At 38.6% G+C, this 23,955-nt stretch overlaps 1 protein-coding gene across 4 annotated transcripts; it reads left to right on the forward strand.

Annotated features, from left to right (window-relative positions):
- The first annotated feature begins 4,424 nt into the window (after positions 1–4,424).
- On the forward strand, positions 4,425–21,810 carry slc16a5a (solute carrier family 16 member 5a). Of its 4 annotated transcripts, none has more exons than XM_015356099.2 (6): positions 4,425–4,508; positions 9,501–9,562; positions 9,984–10,417; positions 15,122–15,265; positions 18,830–19,684; positions 21,429–21,810. In XM_015356099.2, exons 3-6 carry the CDS (start codon positions 10,036–10,038, stop codon positions 21,668–21,670), a joined length of 1,623 nt encoding a protein of 540 aa, XP_015211585.1. In that variant the 5' UTR covers positions 4,425–4,508; positions 9,501–9,562; positions 9,984–10,035; the 3' UTR covers positions 21,671–21,810. The 4 variants fall into 4 exon arrangements, with proteins under 4 accessions (XP_015211585.1, XP_006635373.2, XP_015211586.1 ...); XM_015356100.2 differs by lacking the exon at positions 4,425–4,508 and adding an exon at positions 7,742–7,822; XM_015356098.2 differs by lacking the exon at positions 4,425–4,508 and adding an exon at positions 8,721–8,942.
- Positions 21,811–23,955: the final 2,145 nt, after the last annotated feature.

A 23,955-nucleotide genomic window follows, 5' to 3' on the forward strand; every position in this document is an offset into this window, starting at 1 on the left:
TGTTTATTGAAAATTTGCCATTTTGCTCAGAACCTGTCTGGTCCTGACAGTGCAGTGCTGCTGTGCTGCTGTGCTCCTGTTTAAGTTCATTTTCTAGTGTATTTCTTACAGAAAAAAAGTGCCAACATATTTCCAACATATTTGAAGGAAAAAGTATCCTCAATTTCATATCTTATTACAGACTAGCATTGTCCTCTTCATGGGTTCTGCAATAAAATATCAGTCTTGTGTAAGGCAGAAAGGAAAAAAATACATATTTGGTTTAATTATAAAGTACTATTAGAAACTCCTTTCAAACTGGCAGTTTTCTAGATTCCTCTTTAACAGTGATGTAAAACTGTGTGTCTTTTTGCGGTGCTTAAATCAAAAAGCACTCTCATTCTTGATTACTTCACTCTCCTGATGGGGCTCATCTATGACTTCATGACAGGAAAACCCTAATACAGACTAGCAGCACACTGCAAAACATTGCATTTATTACACCCCATACATTGAACTAAATAATTCCTCAGCAGAATATTTCTAAATAGTTACATTTGACTGGTTTATTTTTTCCACTGTGCTAGAAGTCCTGAAAATGCCTATTCAGTCAATTTAAAGCATCTCAGCCTCCGAATACATTATTTCTCAGTTCTGTGTGCTCCCTTAACTGTTAGATTTTATAAATCTGAGATCTTAACACTTGCACTTGGGCACAGTCACTACTTTTGCCCTCTGTGTTGCCTTGTGGCACAGCTCTGAAATTCAGACGATCCTTGAACTCGGATAAGTTGGTCTCAGTGCACCCCTGTCTAGCTTTGCAAGGAGAACACCTGCATGCTTTTAGTTCTTTTTCTATAAAAAAAATGCTAAAACTCTAACATGGTTTAAAAATGTTTGAGTGTGTTATTTATTTATTCCCAGTGTTATGTCAAAGGAGTAGATTTTGTCTGGAGATTTCTCTGTAAATTCTGGAACTGATTTTATGTTTTTAATTTTTATTTTCAATTTGTCTACTGACACAATGTTTTCTTTTTTGTAATATGTTACATGTACTGATTTAAAAAAAAGTCAAGATTTTTTATTAAAAATGTGATGCTGTGCTAACCATTTGTTCTGTTTTCTGTTAACAAAAGAAAAATGTCCGGGTATGGTATATAAATTATTTTCCAGAACAAATGAGATGTTAGTGGTAATAGAAGTTAGAAAAGTTTAGGAAAAACATCCTGCCTCCAGTTTCAATAAAGCAATTGATAAAATGTACATAACACACCCTATTAGGGGATATATGATGAGCTCACATCAGTTTTTAATGTCCCTTAAATAATCTAATTTCTACTAAAGAGCCCTAATCAATACAAGTATTTGTAAGACTTTTAACAGTTTTTTTTTCATTCGGCACCTGGGGAAATGCAGTTTTTTGTAGTATAAAGTATTATTGGAAGCACTGCGGTGTCTACTGGAAGAAAGATGTATTCATACTCCTATTTTCCTGTATTTCCAGATCTAGAGTGTCAGTATGATTGACTGTGAAATTAATTAACATTGAGCTTTAGACCTGGAGGTTTCCCAGAAAATAGCAAACCTACTGTACCATAGAGGTCACCATTTTGTATATCTGAGATAAACTGTCATAATCAATAGCTTAGAATAAGGCAAGTAGTGTGTTTCAACTGGCCACTAAGAAAGGCTGAGTCTTAAAAATACTGGAGTTTGAGATGTGATAAAACTCAGGCTCTGAAGTATAAAGAGCTCAGTCAGTACAGGGTGAACTTTTGTGTCCGGTCCTGTGAGTACAGAATTGATTGGCAGGTTTGACTATCAAAATTAGAACACGTCCTTGGATGATTTTGTAATGAATGGTAAGTACTGTTGTACCAATATATTATTCTGAAGAAAAGTTATCGTAGGGGTCATTTGGTCATCAGAAGATCCAGAAGATTACATTTGCTGATTCATTTTGAAGTATTTCTACTCAGAAAAGTAGACAGCAAGAAATAAGCCACAGATCTGTCAGTGATAAAAGAATCATTTATGCTAAGGTTTTTTTCAGGATCCATGCCTTTAAAAAAATATTTCTTCATTCAGCTTAGAATTTGTCAGTCTCTGGTTGAATGCAAGTTGAATGTTAGTTTATTCTCTTAGTTCAGGGTCCAGGTGTCTAGTCTTAATCCTGGAGAGATGGTATATCTGCAGCTTTTCATTCCAACTCAACTTTCAATGAGTCTGACCATCTGGTTACTCTCTTAACTGAACTGTTTAACAGCTTCTCCCAGCTCATCAGATGCTGCTGTCTTAGCGAGACCAAGAAAACCTGCAGAGACCCCAACCCTCCAAGACCACCTCCACACCCCTGTCCTAGGTTAGGTTTCTAGTTGTGTTTTACTTCTGATTCTTCTTTCTAGAAACTACAGTATGTATATTGAGCTCTTTCAGCACACCCTCTGCACCTTGCTGTATAAAGCCTCCATATCTGTATTACATTATGAGAATTGGAAATATGCAACCTATTCTACTGTATGTGTGGTTGCACCAGTGCATTGTATTGATGTATAATATACAGTTTTAGTATAACTTGATACGTTGAAATCTGTTTACACACTCGACTGCGTACCGCTGGGGTAGGGCTTGAGTCAGCCATGGTATCGTGGTTCTGACACAGAGCAGAGAACCCTAAAACTTCCTGAATGTGTGATTCCTTGCAGCATTGTCGGGAAGAACCACATTGCTCTCAGGATAAATCCAGACACTACGTGCTCACGGTGTGTCAGATGGCACCCCAAAAAAGGAACCATGACTTACACCTAATTTTGTGTGCAAAGTGCTTATTTTTTGTCAATATTTTATTTTATTTTAACCTTTGCTTACAGGTCACCTTAACAAGTAAACTATCCACTTGACAGGTCTTTTTATCTTCTGAGGATTATTTATTAGTTTAACTTTAGAGAGGCCATTTGGTTGAAGTCCAAGGCAAAGTTCAGCCAAAACACTGGAGCTAATACCTCTAAATTTAAGAACACTGCCATGGCATCATTGATTACCATGTATTCAGGACCTCGGTCAGAATCTCAAGTCGCCATACTTGGTATGGCCCAATTCTGGCCCTTAGAGTGCTATGGCTACATTAATAATTTATAATATTTGATGGGGGGCGGAGCGGTGGCTCTGTGGCTAAGGATCTGCGCCTGTGGCTGGAATGTTGCCGGTTCAAATCCCACAGCCAGCAGAGGAATCTTGCTCCTTTGGGCCCCTGAGCAAGGCCCTTAACCCCAACTGCTCCAGGGGCACTGTACAATGGCTGACCCTGAGCTCTGACCCCAAGCTTCTCTCTCCCTGTCTATGTCTCATGGAGAGAGAGTATCCGAAAAGACAAATTCCTAATACAAGAAATTGTATAGGGCTAATAAAGTGATAAAAAAATAATATCTGATGGATTCTGCCTGCAAGTTTGTAATGCTGCAGTTTGAACTGATGTCCTAAGTCCAGAACCTGTTGCTCTATGTGAATTGTACAGTAGAGAACAGAGGTACAATCAGTCTGTAGTTTGACTTAGTTTGATTAAAATAATGGTCTACAAACAGTTGTAAATGGCAGTGTGCCACAGGACTCTTAGTACTGCAAGGTACTTTATTTAATTCGTTTAAATTTAAATTGTTCATTGAAACAATAGACCTTTGTGAGAGCAGGTCTGAGATCCAGTGTCTGACAACAGTTTTGGATTTATAACAGGATCAAGGTCTGTGGAACTATAGCTGGTTCACATTCATTTAATCCATCTGTGTGCAATAGTTATAATCTATTGGCATTTTTTCAACTTTTATTATTTTTATTATATGCTTAGAATCTGCAGGTCAGCAAATTCGTATTTCCATCTTTTGTTCTTGACCGACTTGCAACTTTATTCCGTCAAACCTACTAAGGCTGGTTTTGTTCTGCTACTCAAAGCATATTCATGTTTTGATGTGGAGCTTTCGCGGTTACGAAACAATTGAATATGTGGAGTGGCTTCCTAAATTATTCACTGTCCAGTGAATTCTAAAAATGTAATAATCCGAAATAGCGGAATGTTATCAATTGATTTGATTTTGTAAGGTTTTATGTCAAGGAAGACTTGGAGGTGTAACTAAACGTGAACATTGTGTTTGTTAAATTAGTTATGACAAATATGCTTCAGCCTTGTGCAATTCGATTAAGATTAAACGTTATCCAATTTATAAATCGTTCTATCTTGTTTGTGATCCTATTTCACTGAGGGTATACATAAATGTGGAGGGCGCCGTAATTTGTTGTTACTAAAATATACCCCACACTTTCTCTTTTTGTGAAGGTACTTTATCAACTTGTGCTATTTAACTGCTATTTTTTAAAAAAGTTTCCAAAACCAAGCCTAGTTAATCTACAGTACGTCTGTTTGCTCACATCCTGTCTCCTCCCCTAAGGAACTGTGTAAGACTGCTTAAGTGCTTCTGCGTTTCTGTTTGCCGGAGTTGTGTTAATGGATGTTTGCAAACCTACCCAGATAGATGAAGGTAAGCACTTTCTCCTGTATACTTTTTTAGTGTAATTGCAGAATGAGGTGGCTTATTAGTCTTTTTAGTTATTAGTTATTATTGAGTGCGAGACTGCTGTCATTTACTATGCACAGGTCGACTGACTCTTAAAACCCCTTTTTATGTATTTTAAAATCAAGTGTGATTTCACTTCGTTTATTTGGTTACTGAAACTGGAACTCGCTCGCAAGAATGCATCATCCATACTTGCATTCAAACCTTTTAAGTTTTTTAAGTTTTCAAATTAAAAAAGGGCTCTGAGAGAACGGATTTTAAAATATTGTTTAAACATACTGTCATAGTGAAACAGTATACAAAATACATCACAGTGTTTTGTAAATGGGACTCAGCAGAGACTAGAACTAAGCAGTGCAAAGTAAGAATAGTTGCAATGTTAGCCTGTTAATCAGCTTAAATAAAAGGCTATTTGTAGGGATGATTTATTTTCTAAATATACGTATTCACGTAATAATTACATGAGTAGTATTGGCCGTTTGTATTCCCAAATAGTAGCATTATATTATATAATTATGTATCAATCATTATATAAATCTCAAAATTAACAATTTCTTGTTTGTTGCTGATCTGCATTTTCAAAGTTGTGCCAGAGATCCCACCACACTGCACGAGCTTCAGCTAAAGCAGTGGGGTTTAATTCAGGAGCGCCACGTACATCCGCTTCAAGTACACTGGCACTTATAATGTCAAAAGGGTGCACAGCGATACTTTGTAAGACGTAACTAGCTAATAAACGGAGGATTCTTAATTATCAGCCTGTTTTTGCTTTTTTTTATTGTACCCGTCAACAAGGTTAATCCATTTAATATCATGTCAAATCCTACCGCAATGTGCTTTGCTTTGACTATTTTTACCACTGGTTTACTGAATGTAACTTTGGATTTACCATTAATATATCACAGTAAGCCTTTATAAGGAGAGAGCTATAGCAGAACGCCATGCTATTCTTTCTGGAGATATTTCCACGCCATTTTCTCAAAACTTTCATAAGCTGTCCTTTTTCTGAAACAAATAGAAATGACGGCCATTAATCTTGAACAGTTGGAGCTAGCATTGTTAGATATTCCTATTCCCTAGAAAGAAGCTCAGAGCAAAAGTAAAAGCACAGAACAGCTCTGCCCCTGGACAGGTACTGTTTGTAGTCATTCACATGTGGAGAGGTATAGAAATGGTCAAGTAAGAGTAGCCAGTCAAACCCAGCCACGTGCCTTTGGGATATTGAGAAAATTGAGGAAAAACCACATGAACACGGGGAGAATAAGCAGATTGCACAAAGACAGATACCTGACCCACAAAATCAACCCCTGGCAAATCATAAATCTAATAAAGTAACTAAGGGCTGTACTGGCATAGCTAAACACATTGAGGACTTCAGAGTCAGGGTGGGACGGTCCTCCTTTTGTCAGTACTGCCCAGTAAACATTGCTATGCTTTGTTTGTTCCATAAACAGCTCTAAACCATTTCAGCAGAAACACATTAAAACAGCAGTTTAATAAAGCATTATTCTGCCAGATGACAACCCTGGTGACTCCTAGACCTTGTGAGAAACTGCATTGTTGTTAATCTTCTTGTCTATTAGGCTGCAAATCCAGAATATCCAGTCAGCTCACAATTATCTTTTAATTTATTAAACATTTTAGACACAAATGAACTGAAAACATGGGGCACAGTGGTGTGACACTAAGTATTGTTGCCTGACAGTTTTTGAGTCCTGAGGTTGATTCTGAACGGGGATGCGTTCTGCTTGGGGTTTGTACATTCTTGTGTTTTTCTGTATTTTTCCTCCAAAACCCTCCCACGTTACAAGGACCCCTGGCAAGGTGAAGTGATCGTTATGAATGGTTCTTGTGTACAGTATGTGTCCCCTGCAGTGCCCTTAGGCCCTATCATTCCAGCCTTGTACTCTGTGTTTCCAGGTTTAGTTACAAACTGAAAACAGAATAAAGCTTTGGTGCCCTTACCATATTCTACTTACATCCTATGCGTCCCATAGCTTTTACCAGCACATATTTGCTTAGGTTTGTATTACACTTGTTCTTAATATACTGTACGCTTCCTAGTTTGGCTGGACTCCTTCCCCAAACCATTTCCTGCAGCTCAGACCTTGAGGCTTTTTCACTCAGTGCGTTTCTGAAGGGGAAGAGAAGGTTGCTGAAACAACCCTGTTACACACTGTAGCGGGGACTGCCTGCACCTGGGAGTTGGCAGTGCTTTCTGGAATTCTGTGCTGTGTGTTATGTATTATTTTGCTGACTGAGACACGTTTCTCTAACTTGACCCACAGCAGTTTGAATCAGGGTGTTATGGCTACTGGCTTGTGATGTGAAGGAGACTTCAGGTGTTGCACCATAAAACTGCCGAGTTACCTGCCCAGTCTATTCATGTGATCTAAACCTATTGAATTTTAATGCACAGGCAAGTGAATGGACAGGGGAGGAGTTTTGAATTGTAGACTGCATTTGTCTTTTGTGGCAGTCTCCTTTTTTTTTTTAACCTGAAGCTGTAAAATGATGCCCACAGTGAGGAGGCACAACCTTCGAAATGTAACATTCCACACAGATTATATGCAGGTGCGATATCAGATGAGGCAGGGATTGGTGCCCACTTGAGCCAAGCTACAGAACGTCTTGTATGGATGTCCAAGCTCAAAAGTGATTCCCAAATGAGACAGCACATCCAAAGAGTAAGGAAGTAAAGAATAAGTAAAACTTCAGCTTCCAATAAGGATACTCGGACCACTGCAGACACTTCGAAGGGCCAGAGGAGTCTGTGGATCTACAGTATAGATGGCATATAGTCAGTTTTCACAGCATTGCTAGAAGTCAGACAAAGGCGTCCCATTCCACTTTCTCAAAATGAATGCTGAGTGGATTTTTTCTGTTGAAGTGAAAATTGACCGATGTGATGTTTGTCAAATACAGCTGTCTATCCTTGAATTAGCGGAGTGCGCGCAGTCAGCTATGGTACTAGGCGTTGCATAACACACCAAGAGGTACTGGTGCTTAAAATGAGTAAGACTGACGTCCACAGTATTTTACTGTTATTTTTTCCGTATAATTAATTATTGTTGGGGGGGTTTTGTTTATAACTAAATTGTTTAAAACAATTCGCTACACGTCCACTGGCGACAGCCCACAGGTACAGTGCAGTAAAATCGTTTCCACGGAAACCGGAGACAAAAGAGAAAGATTCGTGAGAAAAGGGAAACATAATTCGTCATTATCTCATACAATTAAAATAAACTACATTATACTTACATTTGCAGATAGTTGTGGTAAGTTTATTTTTTGAATTTTAGATTTTCGTACAATGTGTTCCCTTTTCAAGAGGGACATATTTCAATATGGTATAGTAGTGGTTATTTTTTCGCAGTCAGAAAAGACAGCATAAAGAAATGTGGTTAAATGTATTGCTTTTTCTTGTAATCAAAATACAGTATGATTGTTTTAACAAAACGGAACTAATTGTGAAGGCACCTGCTATTTTCGTAATACTATACTGTATATCACTTCTTTTAATTATAATAAAAAATATGTAAACGTTGAGAAAATTAAGACTACGGTATTTTTAATTCTTTGAATTGAGTACGCGTGGTTCAAAATGTGCGTGGGTAAAATCAACTTTTACGTTTGTTCTGCCGAAATCAACCTGTAGTGTCAATCGAAAATTAGTTTTCCTCCATCTTTTGAAAGGTGTTTTTCTAGTACAAGAGACTGTTCACATGCTGGAATATGATCTGTCTTTATCAAGTATACGTACCAGAAGGTAAAAAGTTGATGTGACGTTTTACAAACTAGCACGATCTCTAACTGGACCAGAAAATTGATGGATAAAAGAAAACATACTGTACAACATTAATTAGCCAGTTATGTTGAATTTCTAGTACATTCTAAGATGCTATTAATTTGGGTTACATTTTTTTATTTTTTGCCAACCAAGAGTGATAAATCGGATGAAAGAGTGTTGACACTTGTAAGAGCAATGCATATTATCTATCAAAATTAAACGCAGCTTGCACTGTTGCACAAATTGGAACTCGGGTGAAATTAGCAAAACGGTTATAAGGGGATTGATTTACAAAGGCGTGTGCGGCTATACTCAGAAGAATGCAAACTGTTCACTAAGCAGGGTTCTTTAAAGATGGCATGGTTACTTGGGAGCATGTTTCAGAGAGACTTCCATCCTTCATACCGCGATGAAGGCAGGCAGCGCTTTAGGTGAAAACTGACAACAGCTGCAGGGTTTCAGAATGGCCGGAGACCCGCTTCCTCTGATCTGCCTGTCCTTCATTGGTGCTGAGTCACCGGAGGATGACGCAATGCCAACCCCGTATTAGTGGCACAAGAGCGAAAAAAGATTGTCATAAAGAAGGCTGAAAAGGCAGAGGGGATTCGGTGAGATAACAGTTTAACCCAAACAGTGCTTTATCAGCAACGTCTTTAAAAGCTACTGTATACATCAATTTCAAATAAGTTATGATTGAATAGAAAACAGATGCTCGTAGTTACTGAAAAGACTACCTTCATTACAATGTTAGCATGTTTAATTTGTAACTGATTTCTAAACTGCTATATAAAAGTTTAGAAATCGGCATTGGGTTGGTGTGAATAGATTCATGGTATTTAGTCGGCGATAAAATAAATGTACTGTAATAATACTTTGCATTACTAAATTTAGAACAAATGACTCATTAAATTGCTAAATGTTTCTACCTGTTTGACCGATCCTGTAGGATTAATTCTATAAAACGTCCTTTGTTTCTTCTCATGTGGTGTTTATTACATTAAGAACTAAATTTATAGAAGGAAAAGCTGTAGACCAGTTTCTGTGTGAAAGAAGACTCTGGTTCTGTTTACTGTGTTTGGTAAACAAGATGATTGTTTTGTAAACATGCAGTTAAATGTTCAGGAAACCAGCTGTTTGATTTGTGGGTTGTTTTCTTTCTTTTATAGGTTCTGTCAAGCCATGTGTAAAGGTACTGCTGACAGACAATCTACAGATGCTTCCATTTGAGGTGACTGAAGCATTTTACTGATTAGGGTTTTGGCACCTATTTAATGTTGCTTAAGAGTATCAAGTATGCTCTTTCACAAAAGGTTAAACCCATAATCTGTCTGTTGTGGCACAGGAGAAACAGTCAAAGATAAATTTGAGCCCCCTTAAGTGTAAAGTGGTGGTAATGGGGTTGAAGAAAAATACTCAATCTAAAACATCAAAACATCAACGAACAAATTAATATACACTGGAATATAAAGTGTTTAGCTGTATTTATGAGAACATTTTATCCATTATAATCTTGATTGTGCTGCTTGGTGCAGAAAATGCATATAGAACATGGCTTTCAGGAAACGGTAGATAGCATTGTTTATTTAAGGCGTCTGTCATGTGGATTCAGAAGCAGGTTTGTTGTAACAGTAATGTCTCCTTTTCTTTAGACAAACCAGGGGACTGACGGAAAGTGGAGCACTGGACAGACAGGACCCGGAAATGACCGAAGAGCACTTAGCCCCTGCAGGGGCTGGCTCACCTGATGAGGGTCAGAATGGAGCTATCCGCAGTCGGACACCCACCCCGCATGCCCTGCAGCCGGACAGGACTTCTAAAGCTAATGAGTGCAGTTCTGAGTCAGAGTGTCAGATCTTCACAGCAAGAGAACAGAGTGACCCTGTTGTGGAGAGACAGCCAGCTGCTCCAGATGGGGGTTGGGGCTGGGTGGTGCTCGTTGCCACAATTCTGGTTCTGGCATTGACCCTCGCTTTCCCTTCCTGCATTGGGATCTTTTACACTGACCTGCAGACTGAGTTTGAGGCCACCAACAGCGAGACCTCATGGGTGCCTTCCATAATGACAGCCGTGCTGCATGCAGGAGGTAGGTGGTCAGTGAGAATGTAGGTCACTGGGTTTCTCTTTCTAAGGACTTGAAGAAGGGCCATGAGCCCTCCAATGTACTTACAATTAATGATGTTATGAAATATTGCTGCATTGAATGTAATCATGTGGTCCTACAATTTCTAGAAATAATGTGTCTGGGTTTTTCTTCCTTTCTGTTGTTCACATCCTGGTTGGTTTTAAAATCAAGAAATCCATTGCAGTAAGTTTCAAGGAGTTAGCTTGCATTCGTGAATGAGATTACCTGGAAACTGCCACAGGTTGCTACAAGGTGGCAACAGCTGTGTGCACTATGACCACAATAAAAACTGGTAGATCTTACATGTCTCTTTGTTTACTTGAGATGGTTGGTAATAAAGAGGAGAGACGTATTTATTTTTAGTTACCACAATATGTCACATTTTTTGGAGTCTTGTTATTTGATCTTTATGGTATTTGGCTCATAACTGAAAAAGGTTGAGAAAACCAGTGACTATTAAGACAGTAAAGTAAATTTAATTTAGAATTAAAGAAGGTTACAAATGAGAAGAGAGTATCCCACCTTGATCATGTGATTGCTAGTGGTTTATAGTAGCTTATGACCCTTTGTGTGAAGAAGTGATTCCTGATTTCCATCCTAAATGCACCCTCTCCAATCTCTTAGTTTACTTTCATTATGCGGTCCTTGTTTCACTGTTGGTCCTAATATAGTCCTCTGTGTTGACTTTGTGAGCACTTTTCAGGATTTTAAATACTTGTATCAGTTCCTTATATAATCAGATCAGATAAGACAATAATGCAGGAAACCTTTGTTTGACTCTACCCTTCAGTCTCGTAGCTGCTGGGAGAATATGGAGTTTTCTTGTCACTATTGTTCTTGTTCTTGTGTGCTGCTGTCAAGTACTCAAGTGAGGTGGAAGCCCACAGCAACTTTGACAAATGGTAAATATTACTGTTTTGTGTGACTCAATGTACCTGTTACTTTCAGAAATTAGAAGTTATTCCCTTTTATTCTAAATACAAGAAGATGTCTTTTACCTTACAAGTTTGACATTTTTCCTGTGTTGATTTTGGATTTGATGTGTTTTTTATTATTGTTCTGAGGCAAGACATCATGAAATATGTGGAAACCTTGTTTTATCAGCTCCCTTAATTATTATTTGCAGTTATTACTATTATTGCAATTATTTGCATTATTATTATTTGCAGTCAGTTTGTGAAGATGTTGTTTTCCAATAAGAACTTGGTTTGCCCTCATTTCATCAATGACTAAGGAGGGTTCTCTTGCTCCTTCAAACACTTTTTAATTAGCAGGCTAACTGGCTTGAATTTCACTTTCAAAACCAAGCATGTCACAATTATTTTATTATAATGAGATATTGTGAATAGGTTCTATAGACATAGTGATAATAATCTTCATTGTAAAGCCATTTAACCAGCTTTTAATTATTCTGTGTACATGCTATAACCCAAAATTTATATTGTTTTTTTCTAAAAGCTGTACAAGATATCTGGAGACATGATGCGTCAGCATAAAATATTTGTATGCATATCAAAACCCAGGCACCACTGATTTTTTTTTCCTTATTAGAGCAGAGAGAATATTTAAAGGTGTACAGATAGAAAATAAATGCCATAAACCTTAACTATGAAACATTTCATGCTTTTGTTTCGATGGAGAAGTAAAATAAAATAAAAACAGAGGCTTAAAGGAATCCTACCGATAGGCTGAAAAAAACTGACATTTTTTAGTCATGAACAGAGATCACAGCAAGCGGACCTGGTCTATCCATCATGTTCTAACTGCTTTATCCAGTCCAGGGTCGCGGGGGAACCAGAGTCTGACCAGCAAGAGGCTCAAGGCAAGAGACACTATGTATGGGACAGGGCAGGCACACACAGATCAGGGCTCGTTTTCCCAGAAACCAATTAACCCATCTGTATATCTTTGGAATGTGTGAGAAAACCAGTTCATAACATCTATTCTACTATTTTGCTAGGAGTGCTAGACTCTCTTTGGTTAGAGTCAATAACAGTCTGTTATGTTTATCTCTTATGTTTTTTTTCCATTTATACATTTATTCATACAGAATATTGAGAAAACATGGCTATATTGTTCTGCTTTGCTATCCTCCCACGTAGGTAGGAAATAGGATTACTCAATATATTTAGATAAGTTGAAACAGACCCTACTGTAAACTGTGGCGTCCACTCTGGGTGGAACATGATACACGATTATCTTTTCTCCGTCAGAAGACTTGGCTCACCGTGTCAGATGTTTTAGTTTGCCTTGGCAACAGGGAAACTCTAATGTAGCGTAGTCATTCTGATTAGAGAAATGTCGTTTGGCGTGCAATTGAGAATTCCTATTTAGTTCAGGGTCATGGTGGCCAAGAGCCTATCCTAGGAAACAGTGGGCGTAAGGTGGGACACATATTGGACAGGGTGGCAGTCTATTGCAGGGCACACAGCAGCGCAGCCCCAGCACTGCAAGGCAGCAGTGCTTATCACTGTGCTGCACAATCATGTGGCTATGAAGTGTAAATCCACATTGATTCAGTACCAGCCATGATCAAAACACTTTGTAGCTGAAAGGTGCTGTCTCCAAGATTTTTATAAAATAGTCTTTCTGTTGCCATTTTGAGCACTGTGGCAGTGGTGAAGTCAATGTGGCAATATACAGTAGAGGATGTGTAAGATGGGTTTGAGAAACTTAATAGAATTAACACTTCTTAAGCATGTCTTCTGCAGATTCTAGTTCCTGTGTGACACCAATGAAAGTAAATCTAAATAAAGTAGTTCACCTTAAGGAGAAGATAGGCTTAACTTTATTGTGTATTACAGGATGCAATATTAAAATCTCATTTAAGAGATGACTGTGCTTGACTACAGTATGTGCAATGTGTCCTTTTACACAGTAACTCTTACTTGAAGTCTGAAGTGATAACATAAGTGTAGTGTTTGCACAGCTTGTAAATGCTGCACCTTTAAATTTGATAAGGCATAAAAAAGAAATAGCTGGGAGTGTCTCTGTGTCATTTTGTTTATTTTACTGTGCAGTGAAATTTTCATTGTTCAGGGACTTTAAACAGCACCACTCACATCGCCTCACAGTTGTCATTAGGAAGGTGATGTGGATATTTCCATAATCCTTAAATGTGATGAAACGTTTGTTGTAAAGAAAAGTTAGAGGGGAACTGGCTGAGAAAATGACAGGGGTTCAGAATTCATTACAAAGCCTAATGTTTATGTTGCTTTGTTCTTCAGTTCTTTCTGGATCAGTAGATTGTTTGTCATGTTTTGAGAAACTCTTAATTGATGTAGGAGACATGGAAAAATTGTGTGTTCTTACTGAAAGGATATACAAACGTAATGTTATTCATGGATGGGTATTTTAGAAGAGATTAAATGAGAAGGCTACCAGACATCTATCTTGATAGTGGGGCTGGTGTTAAGCCAGTCAAACTGTGATCTGTTTTTTCTTGCGTGTTTTTATTGAACCCAGCCAATCACAAGCAAACGTCTGCTCCTCAACTGTGCTCTGTTTGGCTTTAGTTCAGCTCTAGGATATTGACGTTTGTTAGACTATGTGACTGGTAACTTTGTTAATCTCTGCGTGGCATGATTCTACCAGAATCTGTCTCCCTCTGTCACTGTTGTGCCAGCTTGTGTTTTTAAAAACTGAAAATGTTAATAATAATAATAATAATAATTGCTTACACTTATATAGCGCTTTTCTGGCCCCTCCACTCAAAGCGCTTTACAGGTAATGGGGACTCCCCTCCACCACCACCAATGTGCAGCATCCACCTGGATGATGCGACGGCAGCCATTGTGCGCCAAAACGCTCACCACACATCAGCTATCAGTGGGGAGGAGAGCAGAGTAATGACGCCAATTCATAGAGGGGGATTATTAGGAGGCGATTATTGGTAAGGGACAATGGGAAATTTGGCCAGGACGCCGGGGTAACACGCCTTCTCTTTTAGAGAAATGTCCTGGGATTTTTAATGACCACAGAGAGTCAGGACCTCGGTTTTACGTCTCATCCGAAGGACGGCGCCTGTTTACAGTATAGTGTCCCCGTCACTATACTGGGGCATAAGGACCCACATGGACCGCAGGGTGAGCGCCCCCTGCTGGCCCAGTGTTCAGAAATACTCTTTACACAGTATGTTAAATCAGTGTATACTGTAAAAAGGAAGGTGAAACTGAGATGCATCCACTTGGAAGAAGTGTAAGCCCAGAGTAGAATTTAACCAGGACAGAAGGATTAACATCCTTATTCTTACCAACAGTACCATGGGACCTTAAACAACTCAGTTGATTTGACCTTGGTTTAATGCTGTAGGATGGCAATGCCTACTACCCAGTTTCCCTGGTCACTATACTGAGGGCCTAAGTTTGCAAAGTGTGGTCCAAAGGAAGAGTGCCACCTACTTATCTGTTAACAGTATCTACAGCAACCACTTGCTTTTTCTTCAGACATCTTCTGTTTCTGGCCAAACATATTAAAGTGAATGATTTCAAACAAGATTGTCCATTATATAACTTTGTAACCTTGTAAAAGTACCTGTGGCTAGTACCATTACCATCTGAAAAACTTGAAAAATGAGGGTGATGTGGTTTTTGCTCTTCATGAGTGCATTGTCTTCATGGTATATTTTCACCATGTATCTTCATGTTGTATTTTGTCTATTTCCAGGTCCACTCTGTAGTGTTCTGGTTGAGCACTATGGATGTCGTGTGACGGTTATGATTGGTGGGATTCTGAGTGGCTTTGGCATGGCGGCCAGCTGCTTCACACAGTCCATTGGCCAGCTCTACATCACAGCTGGGATCATCACAGGTTAGTAGGCAGGCTGTCTCAGGGGCACATCTCCTCAAGGAACTCCAGATTTTACTATTTAGTTGTGTTAAACAGGGGGAGGTGTAGGATAGTGGGTTAGCCTTGGAACTCATAACTGACAGGTTGTGGGTTAAAGTCCCCACTGCTTTTTCTAACCTACTTTACTGTACTGGATCTTGTCTATCTGCTGTAAAAGTGGGAACCAACATTATTGGATTGAAATCCCTGTGATGGACTGGTGTCCCATTGTGGGGGGGAGTGTCCACTTGTCCACTTAACACTATAGAAACCAGCCCTGACCCGTTAAAACCATACTACTTTTGTAACCTGGTATTGATATGGTTATGCAAGTACTTCATGTAAATGTGAGTTAAAGAACGTTTACTTTAAAAAATATGCAATTAAGTAAACGTTTCCATCTTATAAACTCCGTGAGTGAAAGTACAATCTGTACCATCTGTTAACAGTACTCCAGTATCAGAAGACAAACCTCAACCCATGGAAATCTTCTGTTACCCTGAGCTTAACTTTTCAGTTACTTTTGTCAGTGGAATTATTATATTACAAACAACTATGCTTACATTTGAATCTCAAATCAAGAATTTAAATGATAGCCACAGTATTTATCCATAAATAAACTAATTAATCAAAATAAATGAATCAATTAAATCAAAAGTTAAAAACAATAAATCCTGCTTTGAAATTGCTAGTAAATTCCCATTAGTCATCTGAAACACTAAATGCAACCTTCACATTTGAGCCAGAGTAAACTATAATAAACAATGAGTCAAATTACATCTTTGACGTCTTTGTTTTTCACACACTGAAGCATGCATCATTTTTATTACAGTTACTTTTGAACCTGCTTGTTCAACTTCAGTAGCAGCTGGTTTTTAAAAGTATCCTGCCTTGCTCTCCTTGGACTCAGTAAGATTCCAGTAACACTGAAGGGCCTCTAACAGGCAGCTGACGCAGGCATAGGAATGTTGACCCTGCTGTACACCTCCTTGATTGTAGGAAAGGACGTCAACAGGCCAAATAGTCTTCAAACTGTTTGGCACTTTCTTAAATATACATTAAGAAGACCGCATGTCTTCAGTTTCAGCAGCTGCCTGGTTCAATCCAGAGCTGTACTATGAAATAGACAGTTTACATCCTTAATAAAAAGATGTATACAAGGTTGATGTTAAACAAATATGACAAGAAGAACATTAAGAATATTAAGAAACTAAAATAATTGCATTAAAATCATTGAATGCCATTAGCAATAAGCTTTCAGAGGCAGAAAGCTATATGAACTGCTATATGGAATGTTTATCGTAAATCAAATTTTTGTCCATCTGCACATAAGGCATCATTTAACAACTTATAAACAAATCAGCTGCCATTTTAAATTTATACACACAATATCTAAATATTTCTCAGTGGACAAAGATGTCATCCAAGCTGTATTTAGACTTTAAAGTTATTAAATACATAATAATATTATAATCGTTTGCAAAGAAATGTACACAGCAAAAAAATGTTACATGCATTTTAATTTTGAAGGCTGCACATACATTCCTGTTGCCCCTCTCTCTTCTTCTTTCAGTATGACAATTTTCTGCACAGCCACGAACATAGAGTTGTATCTTGTGTGGTTTGGCCAATGAACTGCAGCTAGCATTCTGCTTCCAGAATTTCAGCTGCAGTACTTGGCTATGCAGTTTTATTCCAAAGAGCTTGGCATTACACAAAACTCTTCACTCATAGGACAAATTAGTGAAAACCTGAAAAGAATAGTAAAATAAACCAAATGAGTTAAGTGAAATTTGTTTCAAATCAAGAAGAGTCTAAGGTAGAATGAAAAACAGAAAACACAGAGTCCCTACAGGACTATGAGTGAATACGACTGCATTAAATCAAGATCATGACTGCTTTGTCATAAATTGTTTCATCCACCATTCATAAGGGTGGGAGTGTGATGTTCAACATGTTGACGAAATTTCACTTTGACCTTGCATTATCTGCCCTTCCTAAATTACCCTCTTGATTCAATTAATGACGCAATTTCTCACTTTTCCACCTGACCTTTGTAGTGGGGCTGGTGCAGAATGAGTGTGTGTTAGGCAGGTACACACAACAGAGATGTACAGATTGAAGTGGTTCCCCTTAGGTGTAATACTTTGGAGTGAAATGAGCTACACAACTGCAGGAATTTATTTATTTAATAACAAACCTGAATGTATGTTCCCAGTCTTGTATTTTAATGTTCTTTAACAACAAATGATTCATGAATCTCTTCAATATATAGTATGTGTAATTTAAACCTTGTGTAGGTTAATATCTTATCAAGTACTTCAAGTACTTGATAGCAATAAGATTTCCTAATGTGCTTCCTCATATAGCCTGCATTATGTATAGCCTTGACAACTATAGTCTTTTAATCACTCGTACAAATTAATAAGTTATTTGTGTAGAAATCAACAGTCCAGATAACCAAAGGTATTTGACTAGATAATAGTGATGCTACCTTGGAAAAACAACTTTACAGTGCAAACAATTTAGTTGGACCCGTTTTACAATTCAGGAGTGCCCAGAATGCAGGCTGTGAATCCAACACAGCTTTTACAATTGGCAATTTGTCACACAGAAAGCCATCACTAAGTCTCTTCTGTTTTAATGATAGGATTTGACAATGTATTGTTTTTCTAATGCTTGTAACATGGTTTGATAAAGATATACAGTACATACTGTTGTAATAATTAATTTTAATTAGACAATATTTAATGAACAAGTAAAGGTTTATTCCATGCTGAACACAAAGTTTCCTTTCCTCTATTTTCAGCATGGAATAAACCTTTACTTGTTCCTTATCAGCCTACACATGCTGATGCTGCTATCTGCTTGAAATATTTAATGAAGGTTATTACAGATTAATTCTTGCAAATAGTTTGCTAATTTGCATGCCAAAATTATTCAAGTGCACAATTAACACAATCCATATCGCTGAAGAAGGTGAACCTGTAGAAACACTTATGTGGGTGATGTACAGTAAATACATAATACATTGTCCATAATTTACAATTGTCCGTAATCTATCACAAGTAACATACTACATACCCATGGTCTAGAGGTCTGGGGTGAGCAACAACAAATGGGCCTGGTACCAACAGAGGTTTTCATTTTCCTCTCCTTTGTACCATCTGGTCAACTGTTGCTGTACACTATTGTCAACTGCTGTATAATTCTGTAAAGTGCTCTGTGAGAAAATGTTGCAAATGGCACTAGAGCAAATATAGATGATTGATTGGTTGGTCGATTGGTTCATTGGTTGTTTCAGCTTTATATTCACTTTGGATTGAACTACAAAAGTATTACAAATGTTCTGTACAGGAGTACAGGATAGTAATGAGTCAAATCAGAACCTCGAATAAGAAGGTTTTTTTGCCACAAATCTTCATAGGTTAAGTTAAGTGATTGATAAAACACACATTTCAGATGTCTTTGGATGTTAAATGCAGACAGAAGAATCGGAAAGATCTGTTTTAAGTGTTTACACATATCCATCTCTTGTTGTTTCAGGTATGGGCTTCTGTCTCAGCTTTCAGCCAGCTGTCACTATCCTGGGCCACTACTTTGTACGGCGGAGAGCTTTTGCCAACGCCATGTCCTCCACTGGCACTGCCATTGGCCTGTCTGTATGGCCTCTGTTTGTACAGGTCCTCCTGAGCCACATGGGCTGGCGGGGTAGCTTCCTCATTCTGGGAGGAGTCTTGCTGAACTGCTGTGTGTGTGGGGCTGTGATGAGGCCGGTCAGCCCCAGACAGGAGCAGAAGGGCAGAAGACTGGACCAATCGCCAAGGGACATGCCTGGGCAAAAGGACACGAGTGAAAAAAAAATGGATCTAAACCAGATTTTAAACAGGAAATTCAAGGTCTTCCTATCTGCTTTGCAGAAACACATGGCCTTTGACCTCTTCTGTGCCAACAAGCGCTACCAAACATACACCATCGGCATCACCTGGATGATGCTGGGCTTCATTGTTCCTCTCATCTATGTGGTTCCTTATGCCACCAGCGAGGGAATGGAGCAGAGCAAGGCTGCCCTCCTGCTGGCGATCCTGGGCTTCATCAACATTTTCATGCGCCCTCTGGCTGGCCTCATCTTTGGCCTGAGCTACTTCTCTGGAAAACACATCTACATATTCACTGCAGCAGTAGTGGTCAACGGTCTGAGCAACTGCATCTGCTGCATTTCAGCTGACTTCTTAGTGCTGGTGGCCTACTGCGTAGTGTATGGCCTGTCCATGAGCATCATCGGATCCATTCTTTTCACTGTGCTGATGGATATAGTGGAGATGAGGCGCTTCCCCAGTGCCCTAGGACTTCTCACCATCATGGAAAGTGTGACCCTCCTCATTGGGCCACCCCTGGCAGGTAACACCAGGAGTCCGAAACCGGGCTGTTTTTCAGCACCTTTAGTCACAGTCTCTTTAATATTTCTGAAATCCTGTTATTTACTGCAGTTTAATTTAATTAATATTTTTAAACTGTTCTAACGTGTGATGAATGCCAAAAGCATAACAATAGAATGAAGAAGTGAAATAAAAAATAAGGAATTTCATTAGTTTGTTATCAATTATTCTGTATCTATATACATATACTGTATTTAGACATTTAGCAGTATTTGAAATTCTGAACAATCTTATTACCCCTAGTGAGGTAAAAAATCTTTTTGCCAAAACATAATGACATGGTGATATTTTAGAAGTAGAGATTAAACTTGAGTTTGCACCCAATCATTTGCATCCTAATGAAGGCAATCTTATGCCCATTTACAAGAATTGATTGATGTCTCATGTGTTTTCATTGTGTTTAATTATGATTTGGCTTGGACATAAAAATAGGTTTAATGTGTAGTGCAGGACAGCACTGCAGGTCCTAATTATCACTTTGAAGACTAAGTTTCGTGCAGTGTCAGTATTTTAAGGCATCTCAATAAAACTAGAATGTTAAAACTATCCTAACGACTCTCTGAAGATAATCATAAAAGCCACAGAGTAATTTAGAAGAGCTCCTCTCAAAAAAAGATGTATTTGACGTTTTCAGTCCTAAAGCTGATATGCTCTCTCATGAGCAACATTTCATTTTTTATTCAACAGTATCAGTTTTGACGAGGAAACGTAACTATAAAGGGCATCTCAAAAGCATTTTCTCCCCTTCACAAATACAGAACGTACAGTCTGTGCCTTCTTATATATACAGTACATAAAGAAACTTGGAGGTTTAAGGAACATGTTAGGCATGGCTGGTCAGACCATGGAGCCGTGGGAATGAAAATGACAATGCGGCCAATGTAATCACTCATACTGGCATTTTTATATATAAGAAACCCGTCAGATTATTTTTCTAGTAAAGTAGGAATTGAGTGGCATGATGGTGTGACAATTAGTGTTGCTACCTCACAGCTCTTGAGTACTAGATCTGGTCTTGGAATCGGGTTTCTTCTGTATTGGTTTTCCATGTTCTTCCTGTGTTTGAGTAGGGTTTCTCAAGATACCCCAATTTCCTCCCACCCTGAAATAATATACTGGCAAGTTTAATTGGGGTCAGTAGGTAGTCCTGGTGCACTGCCCATGCTGGCCTTCTGCCTCTAAGCTTCCAGGATACATTCCTTGCTAGAAGTAAACATATTTTTTGATATTGGATGAATAAATAAAGAATGAATGTAAAAACGTAATTTAGTCATTCATTTAGATAATACTCATGTGAGCTTATAACCATTTCCTTTCTGGATATCCTTAAGTGATTTAAGTAATGTTTTGTATTGGGGCATTCCTTCAAGCTTTAGAATGAATTTTGTCACTCTTTTCTAACTGAATCTAGAGCAGCAATATAGTTTTGGTTAAGTAACAAAAATTGGACTTAGTAACTTAAGTGAGATGTTACAAGTGCATTGCATTCCTTGATTTATATTAAACTTTTACATATAATTATATATCCCTACATTGTTTGATTTATTGCTTCCCCAATCCAACATTATATATCCCAACTATATATACTGTATATAAACCATAGTGTATGTATAACATTATACATAGTGCCAGCATGTCTTTTTTAAAAATAGCATCTTCAAGCTCATTGTTTACTCCAGACTAAATACACTGTTTGCTTTTCATAGGCTACCTGGTGGACAGGACCCAGAAGTACACCTACGTGTTCTACGCATCCAGTGCTGCAGTGGTGTCGGCTGGACTGTTCCTCTGGGTCTCTGCTTGGCTGCTGGATCGGGAGGAAGGGAGGGCGAAAGACCATGAGAAATGCTCTGACCCACTTTCTTCAGATTGTAGATACACTGGTATGGAGCGACGCACGTCCTGCAAGCAGAACAGCACAGAGATGGTATACATCACCAGTGTTTGAGAGGTCTCTCCGTTTGCTATTTAGAAGGATCCCCTTGTTGTAGGTACATGACCTGGGATAAAAGTGCCTCTTGAGAACATTTTTCTAGATATTTTTATTTCTGTATTAAAATCCTTCAAAGCAATGAGGCAAGCAAATTGCTACTACTGTTGCCTTGTTGAAGCTATTGTTTTTTCATATGGTACTTCATTTCAGATATACCTATAAGCCTTCTATAATATTTGAGCACACAACTATTACAATGTTTAATCCAAATTTCATTTACACATGCAGTTGTCTTGAAGTGTATTTCAAGATACAGTGAGATGAAAATGCTTGAGATTCAGAGCCCTGCTAAAGCATTCAGACCCTTGCACAGTTCTCAACCTACGTTTATATGCAAAACATAACCTTAACAAGCTCCACAGTTGAGTGTCCTCTGCCTGCGTGCAGCAATAATTCATGTCATTATAGATTGAATACACTTATATTTGATAGGGCCCTCAGTGAGGTAGTGAATTTCAAACAAAGATTCAACCATGAAGACCAAGGAACTTTAAAAATAGCTCAGGTATATATAAGGTATGTATAAGCTGTATAAAGACACAAATCGGGAAAGGATATAAAAATGTTTCAAAGACCCTTTATTTCTCTTTGAACATATTGAGGTTTATCATTAAGCACTGAAAGGCACCCAGACTACCTAGATCAAGATGACTCTCCAAATTGAGCAGCCAAGCACGGAGGAAACTGAGTAGGGATGCAACAGTGAGGCGAACTGCAACTTTGAAAGAATTCCACAGTCCAGTGGCTGATATGGAAAATGTCTACAGATCAGCAATATCCCAGTCACTCCACAAAGGGAACTTGTATGGAACGGTAAAAAAAACATTTCAGATTCCTCAAGGGGTATGTAACAAAGCACCTACTATAAGTGATAATGCAGACATGTGGCAAAAAGTTCTCTGGTTAGATAAGACAAAATTGGTCCCTTTTGGTCTAAATGCAAAATTTCATGCAAACCCAACACAGTAAATCACTCAGTCAACACCATTCCTGCTCTCAAGCAAGGCGGTGGCAGCATTATGTATCTACAGGGACTGGGAAGCTTATGAAGACTGAAGAGAACATAAATGGATCAATGTACTGGCAAATCTTAGAAAAAACCTGCTTTAAACCAAAAACAGTAATGGAAATTCAGATCTCAGCAGGAAACTGATCCAAAGCACACAGCTATGCTGGAATATCTTAAAAATAAGAAGGTGAATGTCCTTGAATGGCCCAGTCACATTCCTTACTTGAATCCTATTTAGGATCTATGGAGAGACTTGAAAACTGCTGTCTATGAATGATCCTCAAGCAGCATGGAAGTTGGTAGAGATTTACCCAAAATGAATCATGGCTGTAATCGCTGCCAAAGCCACCAAATGTTGAAATCACAGTTCTGAATACTTCAACATATTTCAAAGTTTTCTCTGTAGTTTTGGCTGGCATTTATTGTATTTTATCTTACACTTTGAAGTCTTCAGTTTGAGGATTCAATTCAATAATTAATTTTAAAAAATGTGTGCATCATTTTGTATTTTCACTGAATGGGACACCATAGGGTCACCATAGGGTGGTGCAGTGCTTAGCATTGCTGCCTTGCAGCGCTGGGCCCTGGCTTTCATTCCAGACCTGCGTTTGAACTGTGTGGAGTTTGCATGTTCTCCCCACGTTCGCATGGGGTTTCTCCAGTTTCCTCTCGCAGTCCAAAAACATACAGTACTGGTAGGCTGTTGGCTTCTTGCATACTTGGCCCTGGTGTGAGTGTGTGCACATCTGCGTTTGTCTGTGTGTGTGTGTCCTATGATGGCCTGGCATTTCTTTCAGGGTGTATGCTGCCTTGTGCCCATTGCTTGCCGGAATAGGCTCTGGCTCCCCTGCAACCCTGTACTTGATGAAGAAGCTAGAAAATGAAATTGATATAATAAAATAGGATACAATAGGGAAGGGTCTGAATACTTTTGCAAGGCACCCATAGTTTGCTTTTTTTATAGCTCTCCCTCAATTTGCTGTGTTTCAACTCAGCTTACTGCTATGAACCATTCACCAGCACATGAGTTAAATGTACCTCTTCAGGTCTTATATAGGGAGTACACTATCAGAGTCAGCTTCTCTTACTCACACTTGCAGCACTGCCAGTAAACCATAGAGATCGCTGTTGTTATCCAAACTGAGGATTACCTGATCAGTTGAGCATCTCCAGCCCTGGGATTCCTCAGCCCACCAGATTGAGGACTCACCATCATGATCAGCTCATTACA

The sequence above is a fragment of the Lepisosteus oculatus genome, chromosome 9 (genome assembly GCF_040954835.1).
Source record: "Lepisosteus oculatus isolate fLepOcu1 chromosome 9, fLepOcu1.hap2, whole genome shotgun sequence".
Classification (NCBI taxonomy): Eukaryota; Metazoa; Chordata; class Actinopteri; order Semionotiformes; family Lepisosteidae; genus Lepisosteus; species Lepisosteus oculatus.